At 50.2% G+C, this 15,997-nt stretch overlaps 1 protein-coding gene across 4 annotated transcripts in view; it reads left to right on the plus strand.

Moving 5' to 3' along the window:
• lamb1a (laminin, beta 1a) overlaps positions 1–15,997 on the plus strand; it is a 77,088-nt gene that overhangs the window by 27,137 nt on the left and 33,954 nt on the right. For all 4 annotated transcript variants that reach the window (XR_009783810.1, XM_061735148.1, XM_061735149.1 and 1 more), the window contains exons 15-20: positions 1,033–1,160; positions 4,638–4,758; positions 6,222–6,423; positions 8,085–8,228; positions 11,644–11,875; positions 12,128–12,291. Coding sequence is in view for 3 of the 4 variants with exons in the window: in XM_061735148.1 (XP_061591132.1) it covers positions 1,033–1,160; positions 4,638–4,758; positions 6,222–6,423; positions 8,085–8,228; positions 11,644–11,875; positions 12,128–12,291 (991 nt within the window). In the remaining variant the exon portion in view is untranslated. The remainder of the gene's footprint in view (positions 1–1,032; positions 1,161–4,637; positions 4,759–6,221; positions 6,424–8,084; positions 8,229–11,643; positions 11,876–12,127; positions 12,292–15,997) is intronic.

A 15,997-nucleotide genomic window follows, 5' to 3' on the forward strand; every position in this document is an offset into this window, starting at 1 on the left:
CCACAAGAGGAAGAAGCTCCGCCCACATCTCGGCATCCCCCTCCCCTCTAAACCAGAACCCAGAGCTGATCCAAACCCACAGGAACAGAAACCACCTGCTCCCAGACCACGTCCACGAGCCGTTTAAGATTCAGTTTAAAAGGAAATGTTCTTTTGTCTCACGTGGATAGATGAACGCTAGTAAAGCGTCTGATTGGTTCAGGACGGTGACCAATCACAGCAGAGTGAGCGAAGAGCAGGAGGAGCCAAAGTCAGAGTAAAGTTTGGTGCAGCTGATCAATAAGGTCCCGGATCAGAACCTCAGGATATCCGACCATAAAGATGTTGTTACTGTAAACGACTGTTCTGCATTCAGATTATCAACATTTTTAAATATGTCTTTATTAGATTTTCCACATAATACCCAACAATACCGAAACCCCATTTGGCAGCACAACGCAAAAACACTCAACCAAAAACAAGACAAGGGCAAGGACATTAAAAAGAAAAGAAACACAATAACAAAATTAAAACAAGCTCGTAACAGAAATCATAATAACAATAACAAATTAAATGGAAAAAATAATTAAATAAAATCGTCTAAGATCGTCTAGCTTGTAGTGAGCATAGGTCCTTATTGGACGAAGCGCAATTGTCCGGGTAGGAACTCAAAACACACGATTTAGGGCTTAGATGAAGGGGGGCGGAAATAATTTGTGAGATATATTGCGTCACGATCCTCCAAAATGTTTGGATTTCTTTACATTTCCATAGACAGTGATATAAAATACCTTGATAATCATTGCATTTATAGCAGAGGTCAGGGATGTTAGGATCAAATTAATTTTACAGGAGTGATGTAAAATCTCATTATCCAGTTGTACTGTATTAAGCGCAGTCGAGTGTTAATGGTCTGAGATTGCGCCTTAGATTTTTGAAGTTTGATGATTTATACGTCTTGAAATGTTGATGTCATGTGCTGCTGAGTCTGAAGACCTCAGGGTCACATGACCTGCCGGGTTCGGTCCAAACTGGGTTCTGCTGGTTCCGCAGCTGCCAGACCTATGGGAGGAGGTCCTGATGACAGTGATGAGGCCCGGACCCATCAGAACCGACAGCCGCTGCGTCAACACGGTTCCCGACGATGACCACCAGATGACCTCGCTCCACCCCGGCTCACGGTGGGTTGATCTCCAGAGAGCTCTGGTTCACCATTCTTTTTAACGAGTTTGTTCTTCGGTGGTCGAGGGTTGGGGTTAGGGTCAGGGGTTAGGGCCAGGGCTCGGAGGTTGGGGTTAGAGGTTAAGGTCAGGGGTTAGGGCCAGGGCTTGGAGGTTGGGGTTGTGGTTAGAGGTTAAGGTCAGGGGTTAGGGCCAGGGCTCAGAGGTTGGGGTTAGAGGTTAAGGTTTGGTGTTAAGGCCAGGGCTTGGAGGTTGGGGTTAGGGTTAGAGGTTAAGGTCAGGGGTTAGGGCCTGGGTTCGGAGGTTGGGGTTAGAGGTTAAGGTCAGGGGTTAGGGCCTGGGTTCGGAGGTTGGGGTTAGTGGTTAAGGTCAGGGGTTAGGGCCAGGGTTTGGAGGTTGGGGTTAGAGGTTAAGGTCAGGGGTTAGGGCCTGGGTTCGGAGGTTGGGGTTAGAGGTTAAGGTCAGGGGTTAGGGCCTGGGTTCGGAGGTTGGGGTTAGAGGTTAAGGTCAGGGGTTAGGGCCTGGGTTCGGAGGTTGGGGTTAGTGGTTAAGGTCAGGGGTTAGGGCCTGGGTTCGGAGGTTGGGGTTAAGGTTAGGGCCAGGGCTTGGGGGTTAGGGTTAGAGGTTAAGGTTTGGTGTTAAGGCCAGGGCTTAGAGGTTAAGGTTAGGTGTTAGACCAGGGTTCGAACCCCAAGCAGGACCAGAAGGACGGACTGGGGTGAAGGTTAGGTGTTAGGGCCAGGGCTTGGAGGTTAGGGTTAGAGGTTAGGGTTGTGGTTAGAGGTTAAGGCCTACTGTTCCTAAGAAAAAAGGATGGCGTAGTGTGACGGCCGTCTCCCATGCAAGTGACCAGGGTTCGAACCCCAAGCAGGACCAGAAGGACGGACTGGGGTTAGGGTTAGAGGTTAAGGTTAGGTGTTAGGGCCAGGGCTTGGAGGTTGGGGTTGGGGTTAGAGGTTAAGGTCAGGGGTTAGGGCCAGGGCTTGGAGGTTGGGGTTGGGGTTAGAGGTTAAGGTCAGGGGCCAGGGCCAGGGCTTGGAGGTTGGGGTTGGGGTTAGAGGTTAAGGTCAGGGATTAGGGCCAGGGTTTGGAGGTTAGGGTTAGGGTTGGGGTTAGAGGTTAAGGTCAGGGGTTAGGGCCAGGGCTCGGAGGTTAGGGTTAGGGTTAGGGTTGGGGTTAGAGGTTAAGGTCAGGGGTTAAGGCCAGGGCTCAGAGGTTGGAGGTTGGGGTTAGAGGTTAAGGTCAGGGGTTAGGGCCTGGGTTCGGAGGTTGGGGTTAGAGGTTAAGGTCAGGGGCTAGGGCCAGGGCTTGGAGGTTGGGGTTGGGGTTAGAGGTTAAGGTCAGGGGTTAGGGCCAGGGCTCAGAGGTTGGGGTTAGGGTTGGGGTTAGAGGTTAAGGTCAGGGGTTAGGGCCAGGGCTCGGAGGTTAGGGTTAGGGTTGGGGTTAGAGGTTAAGGTCAGGGGTTAGGGCCAGGGCTCGGAGGTTAGGGTTAGGGTTAGGGTTGGGGTTAGAGGTTAAGGTCAGGGGTTAAGGCCAGGGCTCAGAGGTTGGGGTTGGGGTTAGGGTTAGAGGTTAAGGTCAGGGGCTAGGGCCAGGGTTCGGAGGTTGGGGTTAGAGGTTAAGGTCAGGGGTTAGGGCCAGGGCTCGGAGGTTAGGGTTAGGGTTAGGGTTAGGGTTCAATTCAATTCAATTCAATTTTATTTATATAGCGTCTAATACAACAGAGTTGTCTCTAGACGCTTTACAGAGACCCATACCCAGAACATGACCCCCGAGCAGTTATTACATAAACAATGGCAGGTAAAAACTCCCCTAGTGGGAGAAAAACCTTAAGCCTAACAGTGGCAAGGAAAAACTCCCCTTTAGGAGGGAAGAAACCTTGAGCAGGACCAGGCTCATAAGGGGGGACCCTCCTGCCGAGGGCCAGACTGGTGGGTCAGGGACGGCAACAGCACAGCAGGCAGGTGGAAGCAGCAACGGGATGACCAGGGGTGGGGACCGCAGGCCAGCACGCAGCTCCCGAAGCTCCGGCCCAATCAGCAAGTCCCAGGTTGGGGTGCAGGGTCAGGAAAAGACTTGTGCTCCGTAATGCAAGCTACAAGCCACCCACGACCACCTGCAGGACAAAAGAGAGAAAAGGGAGGAGAAGGGGGGGCCAGCAACGGGATGACCAGGGGTGGGGACCGCAGGCCAGCACGCAGCTCCCGAAGCTCCGGCCCAATCAGCAAGTCCCAGGTTGGGGTGCAGGGTCGGGGAAAGACTTGTGCTCCGTAATGCAAGCTACAAGCCACCCACGACCACCTGCAGGACAAAAGAGAGAAAAGGGAGGAGAAGGGGGGGCCAGCAACGGGATGACCAGGGGTGGGGACCGCAGGCCAGCATGCAGCTCCCGAAGCTCCGGCCCAATCAGCAAGTCCCAGTTTGGGGTGCAGGGTCAGGGAAAGACTTGTGCTCCGTAATGCAAGCTACAAGCCACCCACGACCACCTGCAGGTTCCGGTGTCCGGCAAAGGATGCTGCAACATGGACAAAAGAGAGAAAAGGGAGGAGAAGGGGGGGGCCAGCACAAGAAACTACAGGAGCGACTCTGACACACTAAAGTTTACACTACCTAGAGATTTACCAACACCAGCTAGAGGTTTACTAAACACTAACTATAGGCTTTACTAAACAGAAATGTTTTAAGTTTAGTTTTAAAGGTGGAGGGTTGGGGTTAGAGGTTAAGGTCAGGGGTTAGGGCCAGGTCTCGGAGGTTAGGGTTAGGGTTGGGGTTAGAGGTTAAGGTCAGGGGTTAGGGCCAGGGCTCGGAGGTTAGGGTTAGGGTTGGGGTTAGAGGTTAAGGTCAGAGGCTAGGGCCAGGGTTCGGAGGTTGGGGTTGGAGGTTAAGGTCAGGGGTTAGGGCCAGGGCTCTGAGGTTAGGGTTAGGGTTAGGGTTGGGGTTAGAGGTTAAGGTCAGGGGTTAGGGCCAGGGCTCGGAGGTTAGGGTTAGGGTTGGGGTTAGAGGTTAAGGTCAGAGGCTAGGGCCAGGGTTCGGAGGTTGGGGTTGGAGGTTAAGGTCAGGGGTTAGGGCCAGGGCTCTGAGGTTAGGGTTAGGGTTAGGGTTGGGGTTAGAGGTTAAGGTCAGGGGTTAGGGCCAGGGCTCGGAGGTTAGGGTTAGGGTTGGGGTTAGAGGTTAAGGTCAGGGGTTAGGGCCAGGGCTCGGAGGTTAGGGTTAGGGTTGGGGTTAGAGGTTAAGGTCAGGGGTTAGGGCCAGGGCTCGGAGGTTAGGGTTAGGGTTAGGGTTGGGGTTAGAGGTTAAGGTCAGGGGTTAGGGCCAGGGCTCGGAGGTTAGGGTTAGGGTTGGGGTTAGAGGTTAAGGTCAGGGGCTAGGGCCAGGGTTCGGAGGTTGGGGTTGGAGGTTAAGGTCAGGGGTTAGGGCCAGGGCTCGGAGGTTGGGGTTAGGGTTCAGATCCTCAGTAAAGGTGCTCTGTCTCCTCAGGTACGTGGTTCTGCCGCGGCCCGTCTGCTTGGAGTCTGGTCTGAACTACACCATCCGCCTGAGTCTGCTGCTGTACTCCGCCGGCAGCGACATCCAGTCCCCATACACCCTGGTGGACTCGGTGAGGAACCACGCCCGGGGGGGGGGTTGGGGGGTGGGGGTGGGGGGGGGGGGGGGAGTTCACAGGGTCCACAGTACAGTCATAACCCCCGCTGGAACCTCAAATCCAGACTCTAAGTCAGGCTAACTCTAACCCTGATTACTTTGAACTAATGTTAACTCTAACCCTCATTACTTTGAACTAAGGTTAACTCTAACCCTGATTACTCAGAACTAAGGTTAACTCTAACACTGATTACTTTGAACTAAGGTTAACTCTAATACTGATTACTCAGAACTAAGGTTAACTCTAACCCTGATTACTCAGAACTAAGGTTAACTCTAACCCTGATTACTCAGAACTAAGGTTAACTCTAACCCTGATTACTCAGAACTAAGGTTAACTCTAACCCTGATTACTCAGAACTAAGGTTAACTCTAACACTGATTACTCAGAACTAAGGTTAACTCTAACCCTGATTACTCAGAACTAAGGTTAACTCTAACCCTGATTACTCAGAACTAAGGTTAACTCTAACACTGATTACTCAGAACTAAGGTTAACTCTAACACTGATTACTCAGAACTAAGGTTAACTCTAACACTGATTACTTTGAACTAAGGTTAACTCTAACCTTGATTACTCAGAACTAAGGTTAACTCTAACACTGATTACTCAGAACTAAGGTCTATCCCTATCCCCCAAGCCGCAGGGGAAACCTGAAGGCATCTCATCCTTCAGACCAGGGACTGGACCAGGGACCGGACCAGGGACTGGACCACCGGCTCTGTTCTCCTTGTTTCACCAGTTTCCTGTTCCATCCTCAGATCCTGTTGATGTCTCACAGACTGCGTTTCCATGCATCAATAACCCTTTTAAAACCCGAATATTGGCAATAACCCGAATTTGCACGGCCATATAAACACCAATAACCCCTTTGAATAACCCGAATTTGCTCATATTCAGGTTTTTACAAACCCCAATATGAGCCCTGGGTTACTCCTTTTAAACCTGAATATTGGGTCATGTAAACACCAAACGGAATATCCCCATCAAACGGAACAGGAATTTGTTTTCTGCTCATGCTCTGTTCACAAGGAATCCTGGTCTTTTGAGTCCAGGAAGTTCTTATAAACACGGAGAAACCAAGACCAGGAGGAGACTAATTACTTCATAAATGTAATGAAGGATATGAACATTTCTGCATTTGTAGAAGGTAGAAAGTACCGGGATAGAAGATTTACAAGAAGGTGAGAGAAAAGTTGCACGAAGCAGCATTTGTTTTGAATTTGGATACAGGAAGAAGAAGCGGAAATGACATGAATTGCGTCATGATGTTTTCCGTGCGTCACTGGTTTGATCGGGATATCCCGAATGATTAATTACCATGTAAACGGAATATTCAGAATGTTTCAGTAACCGGAATATTAGCAATAACCCAAATTTTGACTGCATGTAAACGTAGTCACTGTTTCCGTCCTCAGATCGTGTTGATGCCTCACTGTAAGAACCTGGACATCTTCTCGGCATCGGTGGGAGGGGAATCGAGCGGGAGCCGCGCCTGGGAAACGTTCCAGCGGTACAGGTGCATGGAGAACAGCCAGGGGGTGGTGAAAACGCCCATGACGGATATCTGCAGGAACTTCATCTTCAGCATCTCTGCCCTGCTGCACCAGGGAGCCAAAGGTCTCATCTTCCTAACTTCTGCTCGTTTCTTCAGCACCGTTACGACCCGGGTCACATTCACGCTCCACACACCGGAGCTGGAGTAACAGGCCATTTATATTCTTTTTTTCTTTATTATTCTTTATTTCATTCATTAAAAGAAAAACAAAACAGTTCAATTATATAATAATATAATTACAACAAATCTCTTTCCTTGAATGAAAGGGAACAGAAAGAAGACTAATTTTATCAGTCCCTTTTTCATAAGAAATCAAATTTCAATTATAAAAAAAACAAAAACAAATTAAAAATTACACAATTAAAAAAAACTTTCCAATAAATGTAATTTAAAAAAACAACAACAAACAAACAAAAACCAAAACCAAAACTACAACAAAGTTATAAAATAACAAAAAATAGCTGTCGTCAAACCTAGATAGTCATATGAGTTTGTGATTCAAAGAAAAAAATATGACAATGGTGCTAAAAAGAGAGAGAGGAAAAAAAAACCCACCTAACTTAACAATTATCACGATATTTCTTCATCTATATATATATATATCGTATATATAGCGTCTAATACAACAGAGTTGTCTCTAGACGCTTTCCAGAGACCCATACCCAGAACATAAACCCCCGAGCAGTTATTACATAAACAATGGCAAGGAAAAACTCCCCTGGTGGGAGAAAAACCTTAAGCCTAACAGTGGCAAGGAAAAACTCCCCTTTAGGAGGGAAGAAACCTTGAGCAGGACCAGGCTCATAAGGGGGGACCCTCCTGCCGAGGGCCAGACTGGTGGGTCAGGGACGGCAACAGCACAGCAGGCAGGTGGAAGCAGCAACGGGATGACCAGGGGTGGGGACCGCAGGCCAGCACGCAGCTCCCGAAGCTCCGGCCCAATCAGCAAGTCCCAGGTTGGGGTGCAGGGTCAGGGAAAGACTTGTGCTCCGTAATGCAAGCTACAAGCCACCCACGACCACCTGCAGGTTCCGGTGTCCGGCAAAGGATGCTGCAACATGGACAAAAGAGAGAAAGGGAGGAGAAGGGGGGGCCAGCACCAGAACGTTCCATTAATTTTGTCCTGAATTTTGTTTTTTTTAAAGATCTCTGTTCCTTTTAAGTTATACTTATTTTCTCTTTTTTCAAATGTTTTCTATATATTGATTGGCAAAATTTTCTTATGAGCTTTCCACATAACCACATTGACAACAGAAAACCAACACAAGACAATGTACCAAACAGGAGATTCAGCAAAAACTATTCTGGGAATCTTAATCTTAAACTGTAAGCCATAATCAGCAATATTAAAATAATAAAAGGCTTGCAATATTTCAGTTGATTTGTAATGAATCCAGAATGTATGACATTTTTGTTTTTTTAATTGCATTACAGAAAATAAAGAAAAAAAAACTTTATCACAATATTCTAATTTTCTGAGACAGTCCTGTATATGTACACACATTCCTACCATACAGAGAAGAAAGGCTAACACGATTTATGTGCTTTACTTCTGGAAGTCTTTCCCTCAGGGTCTCAGGAAGCGTCTTGAGCTTTTCAAAATATTATATAAATGGATTCCAAATATTATAAAACGGTCATTGGACCCTCAGCGTGTTCTGCATGAGAAGTTCCCTGACCTGTTGACAGTGAACTGAAGTCAAATGTCCCGTTTATTTCCCAGAATGCCGCTGTGACCCCCAGGGCTCCCTGAGCAGCGTGTGCGACCCCAGCGGGGGCCAGTGTCCCTGCCGGCCCAACGTGGTGGGCAGGACCTGCCACGCTTGTGCTCCGGCCACCTTCCAGTTCGGACCCAGCGGCTGCCGAGGTAAGGCCCATAATCAATAATCAGTAATCAATACACCCCCACGGGTTCAGGAGTGACCGCTTCACCAGCACCAACCACACGCGCTCAGAAAAACTAGGGCTGGGGATCGGTTCAAATGTCAAGAATCCATTCGATCCGATTCGATTGGATTCCGATATTGATTTGGGTTAGTGTTATTATTTTGTGAGCTGTTGCATGAATGATATGACTGTAGTTCTGCAACATATTAATACTAGTGTTATATTGAGATTCAACAGCAAGTATTGGCAGCGAATGATGCTGTAAGGACCAATCAGCTCCCAGAATGCTGATAGAACTGCTTTCAGAAACATCGTGTAGAATTATCAAACAGATCCAGGGAGGAAAAAGATACGGAGGAAATTGCATTTAGCTTTTAACATATTCCGTTTAAATTTTTTGTCCATTTTCGGTCTATTTCGGTTTTTGATTTTTGAGAATCTGGTTTTCAGCATTTTATGTAAATACCCCAAGACAGTGTATAAAGTAATGACATATAGACAATTTATGCAATTATAACTGAAAACTTTAATGTTTTTATACCTTTAAACATATTTAAAGGCAAAAACATTGTGTCCAACAAAACATTCCTTTTTTTGAGCATAAACAAAAAAATACCAAAAGTTGTAATGTAATGATGAGAAAAAAATCGATCTTTAGACATATGAATCGATTTTTAGGAATTAAAATGAGAATCGATTTAGAATCGGAAAATTGATTTTTTTCAACACAGGCCTAGAAAAAACATCACTTTCAGCTCCAGTTTGCTGTGTCTCTCGCTGTGTTCTGGTTCTGGTTCTGGTTCTGGTTCTGGTTCTGGTTCCTAATGCTGTGTTCTGGTTCTGGTTCCTAATGCTGTGTTCTGGTTCTGGTTCCTGTTGCTGTGTTCTGGTTCTGGTTCTGGTTCTGGTTCTGGTTCTGGTTCCTAATGCTGTGTTCTGGTTCTGGTTCCTGTTGCTGTGTTCTGGTTCTGGTTCTGGTTCTGGTTCCTGATGCTGTGTTCTGGTTCTGGTTCTGGTTTGGTTCCTGATGCTGTGTTCTGGTTCTGGTTCTGGTTCCTAATGCTGTGTTCTGGTTCTGGTTCTGGTTCTGGTTCCTGATGCTGTGTTCTGGTTCTGGTTCTGGTTCCTAATGCTGTGTTCTGGTTCTGGTTCTGGTTCTGGTTCTGGTTCCTTACGCTGTGTTCTGTGTTCTGGTTCTGGTTCTGGTTCTGGTTCCTGATGCTGTGTTCTGGTTCTGGTTCTGGTTCTGGTTCTGGTTCTGGTTCCTGATGCTGTGTTCTGGTTCTGGTTCTGGTTCTGGTTCCTGATGCTGTGTTCTGGTTCTGGTTCTGGTTCTGGTTCCCGATGCTGTGTTCTGGTTCTGGTTCTGGTTCTGGTTCCTGATGCTGTGTTCTGGTTCTGGTTCTGGTTCTGGTTCCTGATGCTGTGTTCTGGTTCTGGTTCTGGTTCTGGTTCCTGATGCTGTGTTCTGGTTCTGGTTCTGGTTCTGGTTCTGGTTCTGGTTCTGGTTCCTGATGCTGTGTTCTGGTTCTGGTTCTGGTTCTGGTTCCTGATGCTGTGTTCTGGTTCTGGTTCTGGTTCTGGTTCCTGATGCTGTGTTCTGTGTTCTGTGGTGCGTCTGAAATGCCATACTAAACAGTATATCCTAAAAAGTATACTTAAGTCCGGCACACTTTTGAGTAAATATCAGTAGTGTGCATTAATTCGGACGTACTATTAAAGGCCGAAATATGGTTCTGCGTCAAAACGACGCCGTGCCTACAGCGTGTGGTTTGGGTCGACGCAGACCACACGCCGTCACCTCCCGAAAATTGTAACTACACGTTGAGGCGACGCAGACCACACGCAGACGGAGAGGGCTGTGATTGGTTCTCTTGTGCCCCTTTTGCACTAGTATCACCTTAGCTCGGTTCTACCCGTTTTGCGCTTTTGCATTAGTGCTGAGACGGGTAAAGCCGCTCCAAGCCGATACCTTTTTCTGTAACCATTTCAGTGAGGTTCTATAGCGGGCTGAGCAGGGACTATTTCTGAGGTCACCACCCTCCTCGCCACCGATTGGTCGGGGGGCGTGGCCGTCACCACCCTCCACGCCTCTGATTGGTCGGGGGCGGGGCCGTCACCACCCTCCACGCCTCTGATTGGTCGGGGGCGGGGCCGTCACCACCCTCCACGCCTCTGATTGGTCGGGGGCGGGGCCGTCAAACGTTTGAATCAGGAAGCGGGAGTCAGCGCGAGGCGACTCGCGGTGATTTTATTATACAGCACAAACGTCTGTTTGGTAATCCAACTCTGAGGTGCAGATGTTCATAAACCTGGTGGCTGTCGAGAAAAAATTAAAAAAGCGATGTAGACGGGCTGTTTTTTTCTCAGCCGCTCCCGGCTCCAGCTGATTTCTAATCAGCGCCGACATGAACAAAGGTGTTGCGCAATCAAGTACGTCACAGCAGCTTCACCCTAACCTGCCCGCTTCTCCCCTGGCTGTGGAAACACACACGTGTGGAGCCGTGTCGAGCCGCGTCATGCCGCGCCGGGCTGAGCCGAGACTAGTGGAAAAGTGCCATTGGAAGCAACGCATTTCCGGTTTCCGGTTTGAAGCAGTAGTGAACTTTCAGCGCTCTTTTCTTCGTGCATGTGTGATTTTTTTTGTTTTGGTTTTTTGCACAATAGTTGTCCTTATCTCTTTGATTTACTGTGACCGGAAAAAGTCGGATAAACAATTCAGAAAAAGATCGCTAACTAGCGGCCGCGGGGGGTACTGCACCGCGACGAAATGGAGTGACGGAGAAGTCCGAAGGGTTCACGACGGCGTCACGGCTGCAGCGTGTGCTCTGCGTTGGTGTGACACAGAACCATAATTCAGCCTTAAGAGCCACACGTCACTTCCTGCCGTTGGGAATAAGTGACGTGTCACAGCAGCAATAACAGCTGTTACCATGGTAACAGCAGCAGTAGCAGCAGTTACCATGGTAACAGCAGCAGTAGCAGCAGTTACCATGGTAACAGCAGCAGTAGCAGCATTTACCATGTTATACTTAATATTACACTTATGACATATACGTATCAATTAGCAACCAAACACCGCTGCATTGCATTGTGGGAAGTTTCTGCTCAGCTAGTGTCCATCAATCCACACTAATACATTTCTCCAGAATGAGTATGGATAGTACATACTATTGAGTACGTACTAATGTTTCGGACGCACTAACAAATCTCACACACTGTTTTTGCTGCTCATTAGGGTGGAAGTGTGGGATTTTGGACGCAGCCCTGGTTCCTGACGCTGTGTTCTGGTTCTGATTCCTGACGCTGTGTTCTGTGTTCTGGTTCTGATTCCTGACGCTGTGTTCTGTGTTCTGGTTCTGGTTCCTGACGCTGTGTTCTGGTTCTGTTTGCAGCCTGCGCCTGCAGCGCCGCCGGCTCCCAGACCCGGTTCTGCGACCAGCGGACCGGGCAGTGCCCCTGTGTTGCCGGGGCGACGGGTCGCCAGTGTGAACGCTGCCTGCCGGGTCACTGGGGCTTCCCCGGCTGCCGGGCCTGCTCCTGCAACGGCCACGCCGAGGCCTGCGACCCCGACACGGGCCGCTGCCGGGCCTGCAGGGATCACACGGAGGGACACACCTGCAACAGGTGAGTCAGGTGACCCGACCCAGGTACGGTCATGTGACCCCATCCAGGTACGGTCATGTGACCTGATCTAGGTACGGTCATGTGACCTGATCCAGGTACGGACATGTGACCTGATCCAGGTACGGTCATGTGACCCGGTCCAGGTAGGTCATGCACACTTTTTTGGCCGATACCGATGTTTTGAAAATGACGTGATCGGGCCGATCGATTGGGACTACACTAGTTCTGACCTCTACTCTGACCTTGATACAGGTGCGTGGATGGTTACTATGGCGACCCCGTGCTGGGGTCAGGTGACCACTGTCGCCCCTGCTTGTGTCCCGACGGCCCAGAGACCCCGCGGCAGTTCGCAGGGAGGTGTTACCGTAGCGACGACTCGCAGCAGGTCGTCTGCGTCTGCAACACGGGACACAAAGGTGAAACTCTACTCTCAAAAACTCCCTCAAATGAAGTTCTGTGTTCATGTGAACAAACCCCTAAAAGGGACGGGGTCTGTGAGGGAGGGTTGCTGGGGCCCTGTTTAGTTGGAAGACCTTGAAATAATAAATCCGGAGGTTGGCTGAACAACACCGCCCCACCGAGCTGAGACCCAGTTCACCGAGGGGGGGGGGTCTCTCATCTAGAAGATCTAGTTCCTGCAGCAACTAAAGACGATGGTGGTGAACTTCTCCTCTGTCCCCGAGTCCCTAACCCTAAACCTATCCCTCCTCAACTCAATTTTTTCAATTCAATTTTATTTATATAGCGTCTAATACAACTAATGTTGTCTCTAGACGCTTTCCAGAGACCCAGAACATGGAGCAATTATTACATAAACAATGGCAGGTAAAAACTCCCCTGGTGGGAGAAAAACCTTAAGCCAAACAGTGGCAAGGAAAACTCCCCTTTAGGAGGGAAGAAACCTGGACTAGGACCAGGCTCATAAGGGGGGACCCTCCTGCCGAGGGCCAGACTGGTGGGTCAGGGACGGCAACAGCACAGCAGGCAGGTGGAAGCAGCAACGGGATGACCAGGGGTGGGGACTACAGGCCAGCACGCAGCTCCCGAAGCTCCGGCCCAATCATCAAATCCCAGGTTGGGGTGCAGGGTCGGGGAAAGGTTGAGAAGGGGCAGGGCCAGGGAGAGGAGTCTTGAGGGACGAACCTTCTCCCCCGCCCAAAAGGGGCCGTTACCCTGCCCCCCTCACTCCCACACTCCTGTACAACATCATAATAAAACATTCTTTATGCCCAAATAAAGTCCACACAGAAATGTTCAAATGGATGAATCTCTGCACGTTTCCTTGCGTCCTCCCAACTGATGTGGAGTTTAGCTGCTGCAGATACTCCGACCTCGACCCACTTCATAATAACCATGTAAATGTAGAAATATGACACAAACTTTCACCTTTTGTCCGAATAATAATTATAAACACCAGAAACACCATAAAGGAGGACAAATGTCACAGGTCTGAGGATACAAGCAAATATATATTTGCTGGTATTTCCTCCATCACAGCTGTAGTAAAGAAGAGGATGATTGTGGAGCGGATTGTGGCCATGACCAACCAGCTGGACCTCCTAGACCAGGGAGCTGGACCTCCCAGACCAGGGAGCTGGACCTCCCAGACCAGCGAGCTGGACCTCCTAGACCAGCGAGCTGGACCTCCCAGACCAGGGAGCTGGACCTCCCAGACCAGGGAGCTGGACCTCCTAGACCAGCGAGCTGGACCTCCTAGACCAGGGAGCTGGACCTCCTAGACCAGCGAGCTGGACCTCCTAGACCAGGGAGCTGGACCTCCCAGACCAGGGAGCTGGACCTCCCAGACCAGCGAGCTGGACCTCCCAGACCAGGGAGCTGGACCTCCTAGACCAGCGAGCTGGACCTCCCAGACCAGACCAGGGAGCTGGACCTCCCAGACCAGTGAGCTGAACCTCCCAGACCAGGGAGCTGGACCTCCTAGACCAGGGAGATGGACCTCCCAGACCAGGGAGCTGGACCTCCCAGACCAGCGAGCTGGACCTCCCAGACCAGGGAGCTGGACCTCCCAGACCAGCGAGCTGGACCTCCCAGACCAGGGAGCTGGACCTCCCAGACCAGCGAGCTGGACCTCCCAGACCAGCGAGCTGGACCTCCCAGACCAGCGAGCTGGACCTCCTAGACCAGCGAGCTGGACTTCCTAGACCAGGGAGCTGGACCTCCCAGACCAGGGAGCTGGACCTCCCAGACCAGCGAGCTGGACCTCCCAGACCAGGGAGCTGGACCTCCCAGACCAGGGAGCTGGACCTCCTAGACCAGGGAGCTGGACCTCCCAGACCAGCGAGCTGGACCTCCCAGACCAGGGAGCTGGACCTCCTAGACCAGGGAGCTGGACCTCCCAGACCAGCGAGCTGGACCTCCCAGACCAGGGAGCTGGACCTCCCAGACCAGGGAGCTGGACCTCCCAGACCAGCGAGCTGGACCTCCCAGACCAGCGAGCTGGACCTCCCAGACCAGCGAGCTGGACCTCCCAGACCAGGGAGCTGGACCTCCCAGACCAGGGAGCTGGACCTCCCAGACCAGCGAGCTGGACCTCCCAGACCAGCGAGCTGGACCTCCCAGACCAGCGAGCTGGACCTCCCAGACCAGGGAGCTGGACCTCCCAGACCAGACCAGGGAGCTGGACCTCCGAGACCAGACCAGGGAGCTGGTTCCCCCCGAGTCCTGGATTCAGAGCATTAGCTTACTGGCTCGTTTGTGTGTCTAAACAAGGTGGTGGAGATTCTCCACCCGGCTGTTAGGGGATCCATATGGCTGCTGTGAATACTGCAACCCCCCTCCCCCAGAACTGGTTCAGAGATCAGTGGACCCCAGCAGAGTCCCCAGCTGTGGAAACACTCCCCCACGGCCCCCACCGCAGGATGCCTCGGTTTAAACCCTAAAGCTGTGTAAAGAAATACGTCACGGAGCCTCTGACTCCCTCATCGACCCTCCAGGCTGCATATCCACCAGGAAGAGGATTAATGATGCAGGAATATTCCTCACAAACATCCGGGTCTCTGCTCCCTCGCTCCCGCTGCAGACTTTCATCCAACACCAACTCAAGGTTAGGATTTAGGGTGAGGGTTAGGATTTAGGGTCAGGGTTAGGATAAGGTTAGGATTTAGGGTGAGGGTTAGGGTTTAGGGTGAGGGTTGGGTTAAGGTTAGGGTTTAGGGTGAGGGTTGGGTTAAGGTTAGGATTAGGGTTGGGGTTTGGGTTTGGGGTTGGGGTCAGGGTTGGGGTCAGGGTCGGGGCCAGGGTTGGGGTCAGCGTTATGGTTATGGTTATGGTTATGGTTATGGTCAGGGTTAGCGTTGGGGTTAGGGGTTAGAGTTAGGGTTGTCGGCAGCAGCTGGACCTCCGGAGGAAACAGCTCCGGTGTCAGGAGGTAAATCTGGATACTTTAACTCCTTTGTGAGTCTTTACTCGCTGGTATAATGTAATCAGATTACAAACCCTTGCTGCAGGACACGGAGGAGGAAAATGACCTTCGTCCCATCGGCCGTTCAGACTCCCATCAGCCCTCAGATGCGTTCAGATGCTCCTGCTGTATCGATTTGGTCCTAATTCCTCACATTCCTGAATTGTTCAGGTTTGAGTTTCTGTAAGCTGCAAGTTTCTCTTCAGACCTGACTCTCCCAGACGTTTGCAGCCTCTCAGCAGGTATGATGTAGTGACTCAGGAGAAAGGAGAGAGTCTGGGATCCTGCTGTAATAACACACCCGTAACTTCCTGTACTCTCCCAACAATCACAGAGCTTCTAATTAAACCTTCCGTCCTCAGACTGGAACACCTCCAGCTGAGATCCACAACTGAAACCAGCTGGAGCTGCTTTTATTAGTCAGGCTTTAACATTTTATGGTGTGTTACTTTTGTGAGGCTGTGATATTTTTGGATGTTGTTTGTTGTTGTTGTTTGTGAGCCTGAGCCTGTTCCCACCCAGAGGTTTCTTTGGTCTGTGATAGCGCCACCTAGTGTTAGGCTCAGGCTGTCAAACATGAGATACGGTAAAACCAAAGTTTTCGTTAATAAAAACTTTAAATGGTGAGTGATATGTAGTTGTAGTCACTATTTATTGGTTTATTTGTGTATTTAAAAGGATCCCCATTAGCTGACGCCAAG

Source organism: Cololabis saira, chromosome 12 (genome assembly GCF_033807715.1).
Source record: "Cololabis saira isolate AMF1-May2022 chromosome 12, fColSai1.1, whole genome shotgun sequence".
NCBI lineage: Eukaryota > Metazoa > Chordata > Actinopteri > Beloniformes > Belonidae > Cololabis > Cololabis saira.